The following is a 23,416-nucleotide window of genomic DNA, read 5'->3' as shown; positions in this document are numbered from 1 at the left end:
TTGTGGGTTACCAGGATTAGATTGTATTTCAAACATAGGATTTACCTGTTAAGAAGGATTTACTTTGACAGCTCGTAGTGCATGTTCACCATGCAACAATCAGGATACACAGAGAAGGCCTGAAGCCATATAGTTGGTGGCTGTTGGAATGTTAGGGGTAAACATGCACCTACCACGAGTAGGGTCCAGTAAAGGTCTCAGTAAAATAGTCTCTTGCTCAAACCTAGGTAGGTGACAACAAGCGGCCAGACCTAACTTAAGAGACAGCAGTGTAAAGCATTTAAAAAACACCAATACATCAAAGGAGTAAGACATAACACACTATAAAACTTCCACACCAATTTATAAAAATGGGAAATAGTTTTATGAACAAATAGACACCTAAATGACAATAATCCAATGCAGAGAACTGAAATATGAATTTTTTATAGATTAACTACTTCATATTGCTGAAAAACCTATAGAGCCACTCTGGGACTTCGGGTCGTGTTTTACTGGGACAAAGTCACGTTTCAGACTGACCGCAATGGAGCCCTGGTCGGATAAGCTAAGCGGCGGCCACATGCCGAAATTTTCCTTCACACTTAGAAACTTTTCTGGAGCTTTTTCTTCCAACGGCATTCGACCCTCCACAGCAGGCCAGAATCAGAGAGGGTTTGCTGGATTGACTTTACTCGAGGCCCTGGTCAAATCCTGGCAGTCCAGAGCATTCAGCGGGATGAACCTAAAATTCTGACCAGGTTGAGCTTGAAGGCAGTCAGCTTCACTCTCGAGGTCGGGTCGGTCACCTTGTGGAGCTTTTTCCCAAAAGTTCTCCAAACTTCAAGAGGTGCTTTCTGAAGGTATCCTGTTAGGTTCACAGTGTCAAAAACACAAATCCAAAGGCCTAAAATCACCTGGGTGTTCTATGGAAGATCTGGACTGCATTTCCCACAAAGCACCGGACCAAATCCTTAAAAGTCCACTGGACACACTACAGGATGGGGACTTTTGGTGGAGATGATACAGGTGGGCTCTGTTAACCTGCAGTTGCAGTCAATCAACTTCTTAATCATTCTTCAGCAGGAGCCACCTATTTCTCTTCTCTGACCTGTTTAGTGGCCTAAATTGCTGTCAACACATCAACTCAGCCACGCACAAGAAAGGCCACACACTGGACCAGGTCTGGACCTCCAATTTAGAGATCTCGGCCCCCCTGATATTGCCCTGTGCATGGTCTGACCATTCCCTTATCTCATTTTCCCTCAAAGCCCCTACTTGTCCCAGTAGGCCTCTGGAGGCGAACTTTTCAGCCCGGAACTGGAACAAAGCTGACATCAGCCAACTCATCGACCTACTCAGCACCTCCTGTCCCTCTGAGTCCGACTCTATCGACACTCAAGCCTCTGACTTAACCAGCTGGCTTGTATCGGCCAGCGATATGGTTGCCCCTCTCAAACGGATCAAACTTAGGCGCCCCCATGACGCTCAGAAATGGTTTACCGAGGACTTAAACGCGTTAAAACTCGGTTTTAGACAAGCCGAGCGCCGTTGGCGTACAAACTATGCCCCAGAAGCTAGGCTAGAGTTCTTAACCCTACTTAAAGGGTACAAGTCCTCCATTGTGCTAGCTAAAACTTTGTACTTCTCCAATAAAATCGCGGAGTCAGCCAATAAAGCAAAAGACAGCTTCTCGATTGTGGAGGAGCTATCTCACCCCGACAGGGTCTCCATCAAACCCCTCCCCTCACAGGGACACTGTGATTCTCTCAATCACGTCTTCATCGAGAAGATTGGAAAAATCAAAAACAGCATCTCGGTACCGCCCCTATCTGACTCTTCCGGGCCCCTCGCCAATCCCCATGCTGACCCTCCTAATCCCCACTCTCTTATCCAGATCCCCCTCATCCTTGAGGCGGACTTCGCCGCTCTTCTTAGCAAAGTCACCTCAGGGTCCCCAACTGACTGCTGCCCCCCAAAGATCCTTCGTGAGGTCTTCACCGCCTGCCCAGCCCCTCCCCTGGCACTGTTTTTTTTTTTTTGTAAACCTTTATTGGTATAGACAGGATATACAAATCTGGGCCTACAACCAAACTGGCCGGCCATAATACGTGAAAGCAATCAAGAAGTCCAGAATGAAGTTACAAAATCAATCATAAAGGAACGTAAGCAATACAATCTTAAAAAGGGGGGGGGAGGAGAGAGGATCCAAACGGCCAGCAAACAGGAGCAAAGAAGGTTATTTTTTATAATAGGGCGATAAGGAGTATGACAGGTTCGGCCACAATAGAGAAGAATCCGGATTCCCAAATCAAACCATCGGTAACAGAAAGGCTAAAGGGCAGCCATGCAGGAATGTCAGCACTGTATGTAGCAGTGGAAAAACAGGGCCGTGAACACAAGTCAGTATACAATTTAAAAACAACTTTGCATCCCCACCACCCAATAGCACATAGGAAACAGAACAAAGGGGCCGGAATAGCGACAACACCATGACTAACCCGTCATACTGACCTTGGGAGAGAAGGAAAAAGGGAAGGAGGGGGGGGGGAAGAGGAAAGAAGAGAGGGAAAGAAAAAACACAGACTGAAAGAGAAGAATGCCGCGCCTAAACAAGCGCCCCATAGCAAGGAACACATAAAAGAGCGATAATATCAACTACGAGGAGGGCATGGGAGTCGCAATGAAAAACAGCAGAACTACAAAAAGAAGAACAGCGACATGACAGACCCCACCCCAATCATACCACGGAAGGCAAGGACAGACGCGGCACTCCAGGAAAGAGATACAAAAGGGCCATAGAACTAAAGAAAATAAAACAACAAGTAAGACCCAACCCACCCATCCCACCCAGCACCCCTGCAGAAGGCTACGGCCTACCCTCCAAACAGCGCGCCTGTCGCCCTAAACCAGAACCCGAAATGTAGTAGAGACAAGAGAAAAGAAGAATATAGAGACAAAAAAGGACATCAAAACAAAAGAAATAAATGGGAGGGAGGAGCAAAAGGGCAGAAACAAATACGGTCGGCCACAGCCCTCCACCCAACCATACGATCATAATACATGTGAACCAGAACGACACAATCTCGAGCGCCAAAAAACGTACAGGGGGGTCTCCCACAGCACTAGAATTATGAGCAACTGCGCCACAGATCTGTATATCAATAAACCACCGGGAGCCATGCATCTCACCCCAGTCCCTTCCTAACCACAGTTACCACCCACCACAGAACAATGTGAGGTAAACAACACGATGCGAGGCAAGCACACAATTGAAAGAGAATACGAGCAAAATGTAGGCCAGGGAGGGCGACCAACAAGCAAGTGGGCAAAAATTCAAATAGGCAGATCAAATGTCTCAGCAATAGCAACAAGGGCAACAATAGACAGGAGTTCAGTCTCGCCGCTAGGAAAAGCGGGGGTGTCCCTGCAAAATAGAAACACGACCTCATCAAGGCAAAAACAGGCAGCGGTCCACCATTGGTCTCAGGCACCCGGGGAGGATCGGATCCCCGCACGACATCCAAGTCCCCAAACTCCAAACATCGAAGAGCAGGAGGTTCCAAATCCACCGGCCAGCAAACCCGTCGATGGATAGCAACAGTAACCCTCGTAGCGACCGGGGGAGGCGAGGCGGTGGCAGCACTGAAACAAGAGGGGACCATGAAGGAGCGTTCACCCAAGATGGCGGTGGAACGAATCGAGTCTCCCGGAGCACCGGGGGCCAGGGCCGCGCGTAAGGATCGTAAGGCATCAAGAACGTCTCCAATCGTAGGCTCACGCACACACGTCCAGGCCCCCGTGCAGTCCAGCAACCCAAGTCCGTCATCGCGAGGAGACCCACAGCACAGGTCGTCGGTAGCCATTTTGTGAATTCAGCTTCCTCACCACCCTCCGCGATTCTCGGAACAGTTCACAAATGCGGGCCTTTACAGATTTCCGGGGGGTCCCAGCAATGGCAGCCTCGGTGAAAAAAGGAGATTCGCCCAAGGCGGGGGGCCGTCTGCAATATCGCTGGCGCTCCTCTCAAACAGAGTCCGAGGACGAGGGTCCAGGGTCGATGGACGGAGCAACGGCGGGGGGACCCCTTCACACGATCAGTCCACGGAGCATCGCGCCCCGCACCAGCCTCACGGCCGTCAAGGCGGGCCTGGATCAGGGTCACCGGGATGTTCTCACAACGGCTCTCACCAGTGGCGCAGTCTCTCGGCCGGTCACCACAACGCCAGGCCGGATCCGATAGGCGAGGCCCCGGTCTCAACACCACGAAGGCCCAGGTCCCGTCGGGGGGCACAACTTCGGAACCGCAGCACGCCGGAGTCTCCAGGCCAAACGGTGAGTAAAAGCGAAACGTTGCGTTGCTATTTCTTCGGAATTGTGTCGTCTCTGGGCAGGATATACAACAGGATATGCGAGTCAGGCCAGAGGACTGACGGAGCCGAGCTACAAGGCGACCATTACGCTCGCGAGCTTGGCTCCTCCCCTCTCCCCTGGCACTCTTGAACAATTCCCTCACTCTTGGCCTAGTTCCTAGCATTTTCAAGACAGCCGAGGTAGTGCCTATCTTGAAGAAACCTACAGCCGACCCCACGATCATGAGCAACTTTCGTCCCATCTCCCTCCTCCCCTACCTCAGCAAGGTGCTCGAGTCTCACGTTACCAACATCTTGAGCTCGTTTGTTGAGCAGTCTCACTTTCTTGACTCTCAACAGGTCGGGTTCAGACCCGCCCACTCCACAGAGATGGTCATACTCTCTGTCGTGGAAGAACTGCGCAGGGGGGCCGACTCTAACATAAACCAGGCCCTAGTGCTCCTGGATTTGTCGGCCGCCTTTGACACGGTCGACCATGCCATCCTCGTCGACCGTGTCAGACAGGCTGGGATCGGGGGCACTGCCCTGGACTGGGTCCGCTCGTTTCTCACTAGACGCCAGCAAGCGGTCTGACTTTCCCAGTTCTCAGCGGATAAGGTGGGGCTGACCTGCGGCGTACCGCAGGGCTCTTCTCTGTCACCACTTCTTTCTAACTTATACCTTACCCCCCTGATCAGTTCTCTCCGAGACAGGAATGTCACCGCGGATGACATCCAGCTAGTCTTTAACATCAATTCCTCGGACCAGTCAGTCTCAGACTTTCAAACCACCCTCTGTCATATCAGCAACTGGATGGGAGCAAACCATCTGAAGCTCAACCCCGACAAGACCGAACTGGTTCTTGTCGGAGGGCCTTCCAACCCCTGGAACTCCAACTTCTGGCCCACTAGTTTGGGCCCCCCCCCGTCCAGCTGACTCTGTCAAAAGTCTGGGTGTTATCATCAGCAAAGATCTTTCGATCAAACCCCAGATAAATGCCACTGTTTCTTCCTGCTTCTTCCAACTGCGAAAAATTCAGAAAATTGCACGCTTTCTCACCACCGAAGCTCTCACCCTGGCCCTCTTGGCGTTAGTCGTCTCTGGAATTGACTACACCAACTCCTTGTACGTTGGCATCCCTGATTACCAACTTAAACGTTTGCAGCTTGTCCAGAACCAGGCGGAATTCCTCATCTTCCATCAACCGAGGCACCACCACGTCCGCCCTCTGCTAAAATCCCTGCACTGGCTCCCTGGTTCTGAACGCTGCAAATTCAAGATGGGATGCCTTGTTTTTAAAGCCTTGGCCGGCCTGGGTCCTACCTTCATCTCCTCCCTTATTCATCCCTATGTTCCCTCTCGTAATCTTCGCTTGGCTCACTTGGCTCTACTCAAAGTCCCCAGAGTCAAGCGTAAGAAATGGGGAGGCCTACGATTCTCATTCCTTGCTCCATCTCTCTGGAATGCCCTCCCAGTGGACATAAGGCTGGCTTCACCTTACTCCCATTTTAGATCCCTCCTTAAGACCCACCTGTTTCATATTGCTTACAATTAATTTGCTCTACCTTCCCCGGCCCGTTCCACCTTTTCCCTTCCCCCCCCCCCTGTTACGGCTATTCACTCCCTGCCCTCTCCAGGCAGCTGCCTAGTGTCCTTATGTTCTAGCGCCAAGAAACTGTATAGTGTATGTTGCGCTTTACAAATGCTTCTCACATCACATCACATCTTGAAGCTAGGAGCAGTTCTCATAGCTGTAGCATCAAATTGTCTCGAATAAAAGAGAGGGACCCCCAACAGCCAAAGGGGTAGGGTTCCAAAAGACAATAAGTCAACTACAGTGTCCCCTTTGGACAAATTGTAAACAAGAAGATGCACTTTCAATCTCATAAGACAAAAACCACTTCAATCCAACCATTTAAGCAAGAGCGAAGATGATGCAAACATAGTCAAAAATTAAAAACGTGTACAATTTATTGAAACATTTAAAAAAACAGATTCATAGAAAAATGATTATACATATATCACAACACAAATAATAATAATACACTGGGAATAGGACGTAGAAAATATTTCTAATTAAAATAGAATAGGACAACAGTAGTCAAACTTAATTAAATCAAACTCCAAATTTGTATAAATATCTTTGAGATGGAGATGTTATGTAGTCCAATGACTTAACGTGTCACAATTCAGAGTGGCATCGACGCGTTTCGGTTTTGGCAGACTGAATACAAGCCAACACCTTCTTCAGGATTAAAAAATATATTCCCAAATAATATGGTATATATGCAAAGTAAAAAATATACAACATAAGATACACCATATCCAACTCTTAACTATATCATCATCAGCTAACCAGCTCCTGCTACTAATTCAACACTACATTCAAAACAAACAATTATTCCTTTACATTCCAAGTAGTAAATCACAGTTATATTCACAATGACATATGAACATCTGACTCTATATAGGTCTCATCGATAGACACACTACATTCTACAAGGGCATATATCAATATTAACACCTCTTGTTGAAGATGTTCTGTTAAACTCATTTTGTACATCCTAAAACTGGGTGCTAAGTTCTTATAGGTTTTACAGACATTTTTGATAAATCCTATTCATCATGTGGGTATTTTTAGACAAACTTTAAATTACCTCACTGCAGATACTACAGAGCATTCCAGGGTTTCCTAGTGCTCAATCCAGAACTTCATAATAGCCTGGCACACTCATTCTGAGGACACCTAAAAAGGTTTTTATAAGATCTTAGTTATATCATATAGGACTTTATCGATAAAACCAATCACTCTGTTCCTACTGTTGGTAAGGCTCACCTATTAAAAGTTTCCCTTAGGTGCGTCCCAACGTTAAAAAGTTATCTTCTCTTTCTTAGGGTTCGTCACCGGGTGGTTCGCCAAGAGTTCGACGTAGACCCAATCGGTTCTAAAGAATAAATCAGGGTAAAGCAACATTTGACCCATGTATGTTTATAGCAGGGAATCCTTCGATATTAAAGACGATTATCGATATGAACAACATATCAATTGGTCTTAAAGTATTATTTAATTACTGGCCATAATCCATTGGCGATCATGTGAAGGCTATCAATTTTATTTTACGCCTTCTTGTCCATCGTGTCTGATAAATTTAGTATGGCTAGACACTTTAGATACGGGTTCATGTCCATTCTTGCTACTGACATTTAACCCCATTAGAAAAAATGTTAAAGACACGTAAAACTAATGGGCGCGGGGCGTCAATATCAGACAATTATACATGGCCCCTCTGGAGGAACTCGTGTCCCCGTTTGGTATCTCGATAGTTAGCTACGCTGACGACACACAGCTGGTGGTAACGCTCTCCCACCCCAAGCAAGAGCCTTCCAATCTCCACGACTGCCTAGCTAGTGTACATCAGTGGATGAGTGACTCTGCCCTGAAATTAAACGGCTCCAAAACAGAGATCCTGCTCCTAGGACATAACGGCCCAAACCTCCCCCCTAACATCTGGCCCGCTTGCATGGGTGAACCACCCACCCCCAAGACGGAGGTCAAAAGTCTGGGAGTATGGCTGGAGACCGATCTCACTTTCAGGACACAGGCAAGAAAGACGGCCGGCATTTGCTATGGACTTCTGAGATCCTGCAGGAAGGTACTTCCCTTATTACCCTTCCAATCGCGCCTATTGCTGATCCAAGGCCTAATTCTATCTAGGCTGGACTACAGCAACGCTATCTACCTAGGAGCTCCAGAATCCACCCTCCAAACGCTTCAGAAAGCCCAGAATGCCGCAGCCCGACTCCTAACAAATACCCCGGCCAGAACATCTGCCAAGCCCGCACTGAGGACGCTGCACTGGCTCCCCATTAGGGAAAGGGTAACTTTCAAGGCCCTATGTCTGACCCACAAGGTACTGTACAATGTTGGCCCCCCTATCCTAGGTAAGTGGATTACACCGTACAGACCAACGAGAGCGCTCCGTTCCGAACATGGGAACTACATCACGATCCCCAAGGTGAAGAAGGCCCGGTTCGGTGGCCGTCGTTTCTCGGTCAACTCCGGGAAAAAATGGAACACACTCCCCCTGAGCCTCAGAACAGAACCAAATCTCCTTCGGTTCAGGAAGTCCCTCAAAACCCTACTCTTTCCCTGAGCCATTCCCTCCCCCCCGGCGTTCTCCCCTTTGTGAGTAAGAGGTTCAGCGCTGGGAGACCCTCTGGGTGACTACGCGCTTTAGAAATCTTTTAAATTAAATTAAAAAAAAATAAAATAAAAAAAAATTAAAATTATATCTATGCATATGCTTAACAATCTTGACGCAGTAAAAGGTTAAAGATTTACCTAAAAATACGGCCAGTCGTCGTCACACGTAAAAATACGTAGTAGCTAGACTCTTTTGTTCAATGGCGTTCAGTAGGGAGAGTAGTGTAGACTCCCTTTACATAGCTAGACCGCCCGCAGTCTGTGAAAACAAACGCGGACGTCAGGATATAAGCGCATATGCATATATCAGTCTAGGTTCTCCCTGATTATTTTACATACCTGCTGTTAAAATCAAAGTACCGCCGTCAGAATGCGTGTCCGTGCCTCGATACCGAGTAGCACCATAGGGCTCTTTTTAAATGTAAAAAAGGCGCGCTCACCCTCGCGTCACTCTCCCCGATCTAATTAACTTCCGGTATCATTAACTTCCGGTATTGCAAATTTCTAGAAATAAACAATGGACCAATTGTATACTCCGTGTAATATATTGTACAATTCTTGTTGGTGTATACCTGATTGCAAGAACAATGAATATTCGGAACTCTCAGAATATTCAATATTAAGGCCATGTAAAAAATTTTTAAATGAGGACTAATTAAATATAGTCGGCCACATCGTTATTTACTATTATATGCTAAAACGAAGGGCGTATTTACAAATTTGCGTTTATTGTTTACTGACTGCATCTGTGAATTCACAGCGCTCAGGATATCTTAGAATGGCATATTCTGCTGTACATCCTATCTACTGCCTTTCATAAGATTATAGTCAAAGATGGCACTCAAGAAATATATGTAATCGCTATAACGAGCATATTATGGGTAGTTGGAATAAACATGACAGCATTTGATCACAAAAACCCTAAGTCCTTGTTAATAATCATGATATATATCATACGCATGTTAATCACAAAAATTACTATTATTACATTACGTTGTCCTGAACATCAAAAAACATTGTCAATACAAATGTTTATCGACATATCCTAATTACAATCAGTTCCCGCGTTGTTATTTACATCCTTACTTATGTTCTTGTTTATAATTGTACATACGGAGTTCATTTGTACGGTATAATTCATTCAGAAATATGACATAATTCATTACTATACATGTCTTTCTAGTTGTGCTTATACAATTTTCACAGTAAATCAACCATATTCCATATAAAGTGCATAGCCTAATTGAATGGCAAAGTATTAGCTGATTGTGTGCATAAAATAAGATTTGTCAATACATATGGTCAATCGGTGGTCCTCATATAGTCAGTGAAATATTAGCATTATTATTCAATTTCTGTAATGTTCAATATATCTATCTAGTCTATCAGCTTCAGACAGCGTTATGTAAAACTCATGCCTTAAGGAAGTACTAAACCATAGTGGCTGGCTCCACCATCAGGGCTTGTCAACTTCAAACAGCATTATATTGAACTCATGAAGTATGGAAGTTCCAAGCCATAATGGCCGGCATAACCATCAGGGTTTAAGTAAACGTTCCCACTCTTCTTTTGAGTTTAATCCTGCTCTTACAGTGTTTAAGAAGCAAATGTACCACTGCTCTCGTACTTTACGTTTCATAAGTATATTGCCACCGCGTTTCCCGATTTTGATTTTCTCAATGATAAACCAGGTGAAATCACTCTCACTATGGCCCATCTTGAGGAAATGTTCAACCAGGGGCGCTGTTAATTTTTTCGTCTTGATTGCCGACCTGTGTTCTTGGAACATGGTTCTTGCTTCTCTCCCAGTTTCCCCAATGTAACACAGGCCGCAAGGGCATTGTATAAGGTACACAATATTTCTGCTCCTACAGTTGGTCAAACATTTGCTCTTTAGTGTTTTACCATTTACTTTTATTTCATTGGTTTGTAAGCACTGTGGGCAAACATTGCATTTACCACAGCGAAAGTTCCCTACTACTGTACTATTATCCAATGTTCTCTGAGTAACCTTAGTCTCTTCACGATATGTGTTTACTAATAGATCTTTAAGATTCTTGTTCTTTTTAAAGGCGAACATTGGTTTCTCTAATTTCGTGGATTCTTCATGATTAAGGATGTGACAATTTTTGTTTACTACATTCTTGATATGATTGCTGATTGTAGAAAATTGGCTAACAAACACAATCTTGGTTAATGGTTCTTTCTTTTTTTCTTGTTTATGTACTAGCGCCTCGCGATCATAAAATCTTGCCCTTTTCATCGATTGTGAGAGTAGTTTTTTCGGTTAGCCCCTATCCTTAAATTTCTTTTTTGATGTTTCAGAGTGTTTATAAAAATCCCCTAAGTCAGAAAAATTCCTCCGTAGACCGCGGAATTGACTGAAAGGGATGCTCTCTCTCTGGGTTTTAGGGTGGAAGCTTGTAAAATGTAAAAGTGTATTTTTTGCAGTTGGCTTTGTAAAGAGCTCAACTTCCAGAGAGCCATTCACGTCCTTGATTGTAATATCTAAAAAATCGACACTGGTGGTGCTATGGGACAAGGTGAATTTCAGATTGGGGTCACCCAAATTAAGCCACGCTAGGAAATCTCCTAGACTTTCAGTGGGACCGTCCCAAATAAAAAAAATGTCATCAATGTAGCGGTACCAGCCCGCTACATTCTCCAAAAAAGGGGCCAATTCATTATAGATATGTTTATTCTCGAAATCGCCTACATAAAGACAAGCCAGACATGGGGCACATGTGGCCCCCATGCTGGTCCCCTTTAATTGCTTAAAGTATTCATCTTTAAACAAAAAAGCATTGTTAAAAAGGATAAGTTCAGTTCCTCTTATGATGAATTCCTTACTAGCTCCACCGAGATCGTATGATTCAAGTATGTGGTCAATGACCAACACTGTATCCGTTTGAGGTATGTTAGTGTAGAGAGACTCAATGTCCAGTGTAACTAGACATTGAGTCTCTCCACAGAAGGCCAAACCCTCAATCAGCGAAATCAGGTGGCCCGAATGTCTGACATAAGATCTCAATTTACAGGCAATTGGTTTTAAAAAATGATCAACGTACTTGCTGATAGGTTCAAGCAAGGATCCAATGCTGCTTACGATTGGTCTCATTAGGGGGGTTCTCTATATTTTTGTGAGTCTTAGGAAGACCGTATATAGCAGGAGTTCTTTGTTCAGTGTTATTAAGGAATTGGAATTCATCGTCACATATCCAATCTGATTCCCTGGCTAGATTCAAGAGATCAGTACGTTCTTTCGATGTTTTGAGCAAACTACTTGCTTGTGTGCGGGTGTAATGTTCACCAACCTCCAAAAGACTAAGCATACGTTTCTCATAATCACTGGTGTTACACACCACAATCCCGCCACCCTTGTCCGCGGGTTTTATGGTCAGGGATAAATCGTCTTTAAGGTAATTAAGTGCAGCTCTTTCTTCCTTGTTAATATTATGGGCACTTGAATTATTCATTCTCCCTAAAATATTGGATTGCCCCATGTCTGGCTTGTCTTTATGTAGGCGATTTCGAGAATAAACATATCTATAATGAATTGGCCCCTTTTTTGGAGAATGTAGCGGGCTGGTACCGCTACATTGCTGACATTTTTTTTATTTGGGACGGTCCCACTGAAAGTCTAGGAGATTTCCTAGCGTGACTTAATTTGGGTGACCCCAATCTGAAATTCACCTCGTCCCATAGCACCACCAGTGTCGATTTTTTTAGATATTACAATCAAGGACGTGAATGCCTCTCTGGAAGTTGAGCTCTTTACAAAGCCAACTGCAAAAAATACATTTTTACATTTTACAAGCTTTCACCCTAAAACCAAGAGAGAGAGCATCCCTTTCAGTCAATTCCTCCGTCTACGGAGGAATTGTTCTGACTTAGGGGATTTTTATAAACACTCTGAAACATTAAAAAAGAAATTTAAGGATAGGGGCTATCCGAAAAAACTACTCTCACAATCAATGAAAAGGGCAAGATTTTATGATCGCGAGGCGCTAGTACATAAACAAGAAAAAAAGAAAGAACCATTAACCAAGATTGTGTTTGTTAGCCAATTTTCTACAATCAGCAATCAGATCAAGAATGTAGTAAACAAAAATTGGCACATCCTTAATCATAAAGAATCCACAAAATTAGAGAAACCAATGTTCGCCTTTAAAAAGAACAAGAACCTTAGAGATCTATTAGTAAACAAATATCGTGAAGAGACTAAGGTTACTCAGAGAACATTGGATAATAGTACAGTAGTAGGGAACTTTCGCTGTGGTAAATGCAATGTTTGCCCACAGTGCTTACAAACCAATGAAATAAAAGTAAATGGTAAAACACTAAAGAGCAAATGTTTGACCAACTGTAGGAGCAGAAATATTGTGTACCTTATACAATGCCTGTGCGGCCTGTGTTACATTGGGGAAACTGGGAGAGAAGCAAGAACCACGTTCCAAGAACACAGGTCGGCAATCAAGACGAAAAAATTAACAGCGCCCCTGGTTGAACATTTCCTCAAGATGGGCCATAGTGAGAGTGATTTCACCTGGTTTATCATTGAGAAAATCAAAATCGGGAAACGCGGTGGCAATATACTTATGAAACGTAAAGCACGAGAGCAGTGATAGATTTGATTCTTAAACACTGTAAGAGCAGGATTAAACTCAAAAGAAGAGTGGGAACGTTTAATTAAACCCTGATGGTTATGCCGGCCATTATGGCTTGGAACTTCCATACTGCATGAGTTCAATATAATGCTGTTTGAAGTTGACAAACCCTGATGGTGGAGCCAGCCACTATGGTTTAGAACTTCCTTAAGGCATGAGTTTTACATAACGCTGTCTGAAGCTGATAGACTAGATAGATATATTGAACATTACAGGAATTGAATAATAATGCTAATATTTCACTGACTATATGAGGACCACCGATTGACCATATGTATTGACAAATTTTATTTTATGCACACGATCAGCTAATACTTTGCCATTCAATTAGGCTATGCACTTTATATGGAATATGGTTGATTTACTGTGAAAATTGTATAAGCACAACTAGAAAGACATGTATAGGAATGAATTATGTCATATTTCTGAATGAATTATACCGTGCAAATGAACTCCGTATATACAATTATAAACAAGAACATAAGTAAGGACATAAATAACAACGCGGGAACTGATTGTAATTAGGATATGTCAATAAACATTTGTATTGACAATGTTTTTTGATGTTCAGGATAACGTAATGTAATAATAGTAATTTTTGTGATTAACATGCGTATGATATATATCATGATTATTAACAAGGACTTAGGGTTTTTGTGATCAAATGCTGTCATGTTTATTCCAACTACCCAAAAAACTGCTCGTTATAGCGATTACATATACTTCTTGAGCGCCATCTTTGACTATAATCTTATGAAAGGCAGTAGATAGGATGTACAACAGAATATGCCATTCTAAGATATCTTGAGCGCTGTGAATTCACAGATGCAGTCAGTAAACAATAAATGCAAATTTGTAAATACGCCCTTCATTTTAGCATATGATAGTGAGTAACGATGTGGCCGACTATAATTAATTAGTCCTCATTTAAAAAATGTTACATGGCCCTAATATTGAATATTCTGAGAGTTCCGAATATTCATTGTTCTTGCAATCAGGTATTTACGAACAATAATTGTACAATATATTACACGGAGTAAACAATTGGTCCATTGTTTATTTCTAGAAATTTGCAATACCGGAAGTTAATGATACCGGAAGTTAATTAGATCGGGGAGAGTGACGCGAGGGTGAGCGCGCCTTTTTTACATTTAAAAAGAGCCCTATGGTGCTACTCGGTATCGAGGCACGGACACCCGTTTTGACGGCGGTATTTTGATTTTAACAGCAGGTATGTAAAATAATCAGGGAGAACCTAGACTGATATATGCATATGCGCTTATATCCTGACGTCCGCGTTTGTTTTCACAGACTGCGGGCGGTCTAGCTATGTAAAGGGAGTCAACACTACTCTCCCTACTGAACGCCATTGAACAAAAGAGTCTAGCTACAACGTATTTTTACGCGTGACGACGACTGGCCGTATTTTTAGGTAAATCTTTTACCTTTTACTGCGTCAAGATTGTTAAGCATATGCATAGATATAATTGTCTGATATTGACGCCCGAGCCCATTAGTTTTATGTCTTTAAAAAAATTCTAATGGGGGTTAAATGTCAGTAGCAAGAATGGGCATGAACCCGTATCTAAAGTGTCTAGCCATACTAAATTTATCAGACACGATGGACAAGAAGGCGTAAAATAAAAATGATAGCCTTCACATGATCGCCAATGGATTATGGCCAGTAATTAAATAATACTTTAAGACCAATTGATATGTTGTTCATATCGATAATCGTCTTTAATATCGAAGTATTCCCCGCTATAAACATACATGGGTCAAATGTTGCTTTACCTTGATTTATTCTTTAGAACCAATTGGGTCTACGTCGAACTCTTGGCGATCCACCCGGTGACGAACCCTAAGAAAGAGAAGATAACTTTTTAACGTTGGGACGCACCTAAGGGAAACTTTTAATAGGTGAGCCTTACCAACAGTAGGAACAGAGTGATTGGCTTTGTCGATAAAGTCCTATATGATATAACTAAGATCTTATAAAAACCTTTTTAGGTGTCCTCAGAATGAGTGTGCCAGGCTATTATGAAGTTCCGGATTGAGCACTAGGAAACCCTGGAATGCTCTGTAGTATCTGCAGTGAGGTAATTTAAAGTTTGTCTAAAAAAAACCACAGGATGAATTAGATTTATCAAAAATGTCTGTAAAACCTATAAGAACTTAGCACCCAGTTTTAGGATGTACAAAATGAGTTTAACAGAACATCTTCAACAAGAGGTGTTAATATTGATATATGCCCTTGTAGAATGTAGTGTGTCTATCGATGAGACCTATATAGAGTCAGATGTTCATATGTCATTGTGAATATAACTGTGATTTACTACTTGGAATGTAAAGGAATAATTGTTTGTTTTGAATGTAGTGTTGGATTAGTAGCAGGAGCTGGTTAGCTGATGATGATATAGTTAAGAGTTGGATATGATGTATCTTATGTTGTATATTTTTTACTTTGCAGATATACCATATTATTTGGGAATATATTTTTTAATCCTGAAGAAGGTGTTGGCTTGTATTCAGTCTGCCAAAACCGAAACGCGTCGATGCCACTCTGAATTGTGACACGTTAAGTCATTGGACTACATAATATCTCCATCTCAAAGATATTTATACAAATTTGGAGTTTGATTTAATTAAGTCTGACTACTGTTGTCCTATTCTATTTTAATTAGAAATATTTTACATGTCCTATTCCCAGTGTATTATTATTATTTGTGTTGTGATATATGTATAATAATTTTTTTTATGAATCTGTTTTTTTAAATGTTACAATAAATTGTACACGTTTTTAATTTTTGACTATGTTTGCATCATCTTCGCTCTTGCTTAAATGGATGGATTGAAGTGTTTTTTGTCTTATGAGATTGAAAGTGCATCTTCTTGTTTACAATTTGTCCAAAGGGGACACTGTAGTTGACTTATTGTAGCATCAAATTGTTCAGTCTTTTGGGGGCAAATTCAGATTCCACTGGGCATTCCTTCTTTTCCTTGTAATTTCAGGCAGCAGATTTGAGAGACTTTGCAACTCTCAGATATGTTGTTAGTGTTCTGTGATGACAAGCAGGAGCCACCTATTTCCAATGAGATGTTGGGTGCCACCCAAAAGCATGACAACTTTCACCAAAGTGTGGCTGGCATCTACTAGCCCTTCAAAGCACTGCACTTCCAAAATTCAAGATGGCTGATTTCTCTCCAGTGGAGTAAGAGCTAGGTAAACCAACCCACTGTGTAGCTCATTTCAGTTAGCTCGCGTCCCCATGACATCTGCAAATTCCTGTTCTAAATCAGCCTTCCGGCTGGAGCACAGGATGTGGGGAAAGGTTGGCCTGGCATTCCTTACAGGTCTGCTCTCTTTTTGAGCTCAGTTTGATTAACCCAGCCCCATCTGCAGATCCCATCCTTTCTAGCTACAGAGCTCTCTCCATCAGATAAACTCTGTTCCTGCCAGGCTACTTATCACCTAATCAAAGCAGCCTGGATAAGCCTGATAAGGCTCACCAATCAGCAGAGACCAATAGAAAGCTTGATTTTGGCTTACAGAAGAGAAAGTTCCATAACTGATCTTCTTTACTAGTGATGATCAATTTAACAGTGGCAAGTTGTTGGATTTATCTTTTAAGTCCTTGAATGATATTTACACCTTTCCTAGCAATATTTATAATTACATACAATATTGCAATGTTAGCCTATGGGGTTTTTGTTCAATTCAAAAATACCAATTATGCAAGATTATGCTGGAGTAGCAACAATGTAACCCAGGGCTTGCAAAATCAAAGAATGTCATTTATGATGCAAAATTATTGCTCCAGATTTTAAAACGTTAAGATTGTTCATCTGTGCAAGAGGACTTCATGCTTCAGACTGTCATGTTTCACAGCTGTCACCTGAGCAGTGGGAGGTAAACAGAATGGAAGTCATGTGGCATCTCCCAGTGCTGTGCAACAGCAGTAGCAAAGTCCCTTTTCTTGAAGCTTTTGTTTTTATTTTTACACAAAAAAGCTTAGTCAGCTCTGTATTAGGTAACGATTCAAAATGTCAAGCTGTCATGCTTCACAACTTCACACAGCACTAGTAAAAGTACCACTACAAGTTGATGCCTAAAGACAAGGTTTATCTAACAATTACTAAACACAGTTTTCCTACCAATGAATTTCTGCCCATATATTGCTTGTGTCCGGGCGCATATTGCTGACTAATTAAGCAGGCTGATGAACCCTCTTGTTCCCAGTCTTTCCCTTTCATCACATTCTTACCTTCAACTTGGGGCAGCTTACAAGTAGCCGATAAATGGAGCAGTACTGCAGTACTGCAAAAGCACCTGTCCACCTACACTGAAGCTACACAGGGCATTTTCTGGTGGGCCAAGACGTAAATGGCAAGACATTGCTCATGAATGTCAAATAGTGGTAGGCAGGCCTATTAGCTACTATGCCTAGTTTTCCCTTTGGAGTTCCTGGCACTTCATCGGATACCTCTGGCCTAATAGGTTACATGGACAGCTTCAGGATCAGAAAGTCACCAGTATTCTAGCTGTGGTTCACACTCCTTGTCCTTCTGCTAGCTCCTTCACAGCTCTTGGAAGGCTGTTGAAAAAATAAAAGGGGACCACAAGCCAAAATTATGTTGCGATTGGGGTGCAAGGTTGATTGGTGTCAAGGCGTTTGGTGATGTTTCATGATGATGCAGCTCCCTGAGCATTCTAAAACTTTTTGGAAGGAGATGGATAGGGTGAGAGGCAGTCTAGGATAAAAGAAGGAACACTGGCTCCCCTCCAGCTGTCTCTACGGGTCCAGGGTCCTGATGTTTCTTCCAGTATTTTTAGCACTGTGCTTTTCATACAACTTTAGATTTGGTGGCAACTAGAACTAGCCACTGAGCCATGGAGACTAACAGACTCGACCTGCCTGACTCTAAGAACATCACTCCTACCCTGCCATCCTCGCAAGCGCCTACCACCCATCTTTGGTTTCTAGCCTTCTGATCCTCTCCTGAGAAGGAACACCTCTCTGGCGGAGCCCTAAACGCATACATGGCTGAAACCTCGGTGGAGCTGCACCGACAGCTATAGGGGAGATTGGCCCTGGCACAACGCTATGACCGTCACCTACCCAGCTGGATCACGGACATTTGTCTTGATTTCTTCCCCGCTGCTGTCTCCTTCCTGTGGAACCTGCTTTCCTATCCTGACGTTCGTGTTCGCTAATTTACACCTGTATTGTTTATTTATCCTTCTGATCCCCTCCTGATCCTCACTCTTCTCTGGCGGAGCCCTAAACGCATACATGGCCTCTTCCCCGGTGGAGCTGCACCAACAGCTATAGGGGAGATTGGCCCTGGCACACCGCCATGGCTGTCACCTATCCAGCCGAATCATGGACATTTGTCTCATTTTCTTCTCAGCTGCTGTCTCCTTCCTGTGGATTAACTCCTGCCCCTGGTGTCTTCTATCCTGACTTTCATGTTTACTAATTTACTCCTGTTTTGTTTATTTATCCATTATGTAACTTCTGTGAAACTTTTGTAACTTGTAACTCGCTATGTCCTTACGTAAAGCACTCTGATACCTCCGGGTCTAGTCAGCTCTATATGAAACTCAAGTAAATAAAAATAAATACATTAAAAAACTACCAGAAATTAGTTTCAGGCAAAGAAGATAAAGTTCTCCCTACAGATTAGAAGTCTTCTTTTAGAGCTGGTTACTTGCTTATTTCAATTAAGATAATGTGAATTATTTAAACATGACTCCCAGTAATGCTTTTGGAAAAATATCAACCTGAGGAAGGCACATTAAGAACCTGAAAGTACAGACTTCTGCACACCCTGTCCCTTATTTACTCCAGAGTGTATTTCTCAAGTGATTAATAAAACATAATAGAAGTGAGATGGCATTTTGCTCAGATACGCATTTAAATTATTTCTCAAGTGACCCTTAATTCTCTTCTCTTACTGATATTATCGGGCTGTCTTAATTTCATGGGCCTCATTAATGAAAACTGTTGCATTGCAGCGTGAAAATAGAGATGCAACAGTTTTCACTATGCCCTCCTTGTGATGTGCCGTATTTAATGTACTGCACTACATGTCGAAAGAGAGTCACAGATACGTCAGTATTTCTGATGTGTCTGTAGGCCCAAAAGTGGCACATTTCTGGGGTGTATCTGAAAACATCCCATGTGAAAGGGTCTGTGTCAGTCTTACACCTGTTGTGAGGCAGGCATAAGATATTGACGCAGTAGTGTCGTAGAAGTGTAACAGTGAAATTTCATAAATTTCACTGTGCCATTTCTACGACCCTTTAATGAGAGGGAGCACCCAACCTGCATACATTATACCTGACTCCGGTATAATGTATTGAGGGGTTTACAAAGTGACGCACCTGCCTAGATGCGTCACTTTTTAAATATGGCACAATGTGGTGCATTTTTTATGCAGGCGCAGTATCACAGAAAATAATGCAACAGCGGAGAAAAATGAGGACCTCAATGAGCTAAAAATAGTGGGCTGAATTAAAGAACATAACGCAGGATTGATAAATACCATCAGTAATTACTAGCCCATGATAAGCATTATAATGGCTGTGAATTGATGCAGGAAGATGGGATGTTGCTAAAACATTAATCACCCCCTTCATTCATTACAGAGATGAAATGTAAAAGTGCTATCCTGCATACCCAAACGTATCTTCCGAGTTCTTGCATGTGCAGGGCACACAAAGTCTAACCCTGAGCCTTCTCTGCTTGAGCACTTAACCTTCACAGTGGAAGCTGCATGGGCACAGCTGCACTATGTGTTAGATCCTTAAAATAGGTTTACTATCTTTAAATTAAATCAGTAGAAAGAACCCTTTAACGATCCACTTTATGTTATAATGACTCTGAGAGGGATGATAATGGTGGCTGAGCTGGAAATTAATCCCTGCAAATGTGCATACTCTGAATCCAGATATTTTACATCTGGCAAAACATTGCAAAGTGGCAATTTTGCTTTTGTGCGATACTCTTTAAACCACTGTGACTTGGGAGTCATGTTTTTTTCTGGAATGTGTGGGAAATCTCATCTAAAAATCTGCAATCATACCAGGAAAGCAAATTGGCAGTGGAAGAGAAATTACCAGTTTAAACAAGAATTCTGCCAAAAATGTAGTCTAAAATTACAACAGAAAAAATGTCCTTGTACTTTAGTACAAGGCAAATCATTCTCTTCAGCTGTACTCCTAATTCCAGTGTACTCAGCACTGATATTGGTAAATTGCAGAAGGCAAGGTGAACATATGATGCATGAGAAACCTGTAGTCTTTCTTAAAAAAGGGTACATTTATAAAAAACCTTTAACTTCTTGACTTTAGCATTTTATTTGCTTGCCATCTTTAGGACAGTTTTGGTATTTCGAGTGTTTGGATTTGACTAATGCTCTTGCAAGGCAGAGAAGGTGCTGTTTTACTTTTATTTAACCCCTTGGCATGATTTGTGAACAACAATATTGGGAGAATCAGGACTAAATTGCCCTGCCCACCCTACCAATATCTTACCTCAGTGAGCATGACAAGACCAATCAGGTATGAGAAGATGGAGAGAAACAGGATAAGCAGTTCCCTGCGATTCTTCTTCCGAAAGGTATTGGGGTACATGTCGACCATCGCAGTAACCATGCTCTCCACACAGACGAACTGAGAATAGATAAGTTCAGTACAGTTGTTAAAGCATTTCTTCAATGCAGTGGCGGCAGGCATGGCTCACGGGTGGTGCGGCGGGTGGGTCGCTCAGATGGGGTTAAGCAGGGGTCACACATTAAACATTTTTTTTTTAAAGAAACTTACATTTGCGCTGGGTCCCGTGTCTCTGCCCCCCCTCTCCTCGTGGAATTGAGGAACAGGAAGCAGGCCCCACTGACCCATCACAATGCTGCAATGCAGCATTGTGATTGAATTGCACCCAGGCTCCTCTGACCAATCACAATGCTGCAGTGCAGCGTTGTGATTGGTTTTGAGCATCCTGATTCAAAGCTCCACCAGAGAATGGGGGCCAGGGCTTGTTCTGCATGCAGGCTGTAATGCAGCCTGCATGGAGAATAGAAAAAGTGTGCATGACTGGTTTAGGCGGCCAGAGAGGGATGCCAAACAGTCACTGTGCACTTAGGAGTGGGCAACCCACTCCTCCCCTGACCTGCTCCGAGAGCCGATCTGCAAATCTTCATAGGCACATTATCAAAACCTTGAATATTCGGTGCACAAGCTAAAGTTCACTGTGCAAAATGTTGTTGTTATTATTGACAGCTTTGTTAGAGTAGAATAAATAATGACAGGCTGACTGAGACTTCGGCATATCAACAAGGATGATGTTTATATATAAACAACATCACTCCATTGTTTAGTTAGAGGAGCATTTCACTCGCACTGAGAGATCACCTGATATCGGAGTTCCTGCCCAGTTGATTCCTGTTTACCTCTGCGAGGATGAAGCCCAGCTCTGCACCAGACGGGTTACCTGATGACACTTACCCGCAAATGTGTTATCAAAAGAGACTAGCTTAAATATGACCAATATTGTTAGGACTCTGATTAGATTTGTCATGGGCACCTCGTTGGTGAGTTCATGAAGCCCTCACCCACCAACCTGGTTGGTGGCATGCTTCATCATCGGGCCCACCCAGTGACACCTAATGTGTCCCGGGTGTGCTGTGACGCCTGATTACAGCGGAGCTGGTATTTTACTGAGAGTGCAGTGTGAGGTGTAAAATGAAGTGTGAGTTAAAACGGCTTGGCGAGGGTCCCAGTACCTGAGGGTAAATTACATTTTTAATAACTGGGCCCCCGTCAGCGGTTAAAATAAGGCATCAGTTGGTCGAAATGTTTCAGCCAGTGCCTTAATCTAAATCTGGCTTTCCTCAGGACCTTTTTAAAATATAGTGTAGTGCAGGTTAAAAAGGAGTGTAATCCAGGCTATGTATTACACTCACTAAGGTGTTTCTCTAAGTGTGAGAGGGGGGATTCCCTTCTCATATATGCGCTTAGATTTTGCAGCCAATGCTTCCAGGAGTGAAGCGGTAAGGGGTTGACCAGCTTTTCTGGTCAGAGCCTGCCTTGTACCTGTGGCACCGTCCTCGTACTCCGGTAGCTACCGGAGTACGAGGACGGTGCAACAGGTACAAGGTACAGGTACAGGTACAGGTACAAGGCACAAGGTACAAGGCAGGCTCTGACCAGAAAAGCTGGTCAATCCCTTACCGCTTCACTCCTGGAAGCATTGGCTGCAAAATCTAAGCGCATACATGAGAAGGGAATCCCCCCTCTCACACTTAGAGAAACACCTTAGTGAGTGTAACACATAGCCTGGATTACACTCCTTTTTAACCTGCACTACACTCTATTTTAAAAAGGTCCTGAGGAAAGCCAGATTTAGTTTAAGGCACTGGCTGAAACATGTCGACCAACTGATGGATGTAGGAGGTAGTAACTTGCCTCCCTTAAACATCCCAAGCCTTAGTTTAACCGCTGACGGGGGCCCAGTTATTAAAAAATTAATTTACCCTCGGGTACTGGGACCCTCGGCAAGCCGTTTTAACTCACACTTCATTTTACACCTCACACTGCACTCTCAGTAAAATACCAGCTCTGCTGTAATCAGGCGTCGCAGCACACCCGGGACACATTAAGTCACTGGGTGGGCCCGATGATGAAGCATGCCACCAACCAGGTTGGTGGGTGAGGGCTTCATGAACTCACCAACGAGGTGCCCATGACAAATCTAATCAGAGTCCTAACAATATGGGTCATATTTAAGCTAGTCTCTTTTGATAACACATATAAACTACGGGGACTCGGACTAGCTTTCTAGTCCTCTCTCTCTCTCTTGATATGCGCATACTTACCCGCAAATAACAGGGAAGTTAGATCACCCAATTATGTAAGCCACATTACAATATAAACTTTTTGGTTATACAATGCACATTGAAATAACAATTTGCATATTATGTGATATTAGACGACAACATCATACTGTGGCCATGTTTCATTTATAAACGCATGCACTCATCATCAGTCACAAAATACAAAAACTTCTACTCTACGGTGATAATCACATCTCTATTCTACTGTTTGGTAAATACAACACGCAACCCCTGGCCACTTCCCTCTGCTCCCGAGAGAAGATTTCTTTCAAACCATGCATCTTTAAGACCACAGAGTGACGCTCTGGACATTAGGT

General features: G+C 43.1%; 1 protein-coding gene across 4 annotated transcripts in view; it reads right to left on the bottom strand.

The window, feature by feature from the left end:
- LOC144809415 (sodium- and chloride-dependent GABA transporter 2-like) overlaps nt 1–23,416 on the bottom strand; it is a 944,332-nt gene that overhangs the window by 60,741 nt on the left and 860,175 nt on the right. For 3 of the 4 annotated variants that reach the window (XM_078673711.1, XM_078673713.1, XM_078673712.1), the window contains one exon: nt 20,743–20,880. The exons of the other annotated variant lie outside the window; for it this stretch is intronic. In XM_078673711.1, coding sequence (XP_078529837.1) covers nt 20,743–20,880 — 138 coding nt within the window. The remainder of the gene's footprint in view (nt 1–20,742; nt 20,881–23,416) is intronic. 4 annotated transcript variants of the gene reach the window in all.

This window comes from Lissotriton helveticus, chromosome 1_1 (genome assembly GCF_964261635.1).
Source record: "Lissotriton helveticus chromosome 1_1, aLisHel1.1, whole genome shotgun sequence".
Taxonomy (NCBI): domain Eukaryota; kingdom Metazoa; phylum Chordata; class Amphibia; order Caudata; family Salamandridae; genus Lissotriton; species Lissotriton helveticus.
Note: the sequence above shows the minus strand (reverse complement) of the source record. Positions and strands in the feature narration are given on the sequence as shown.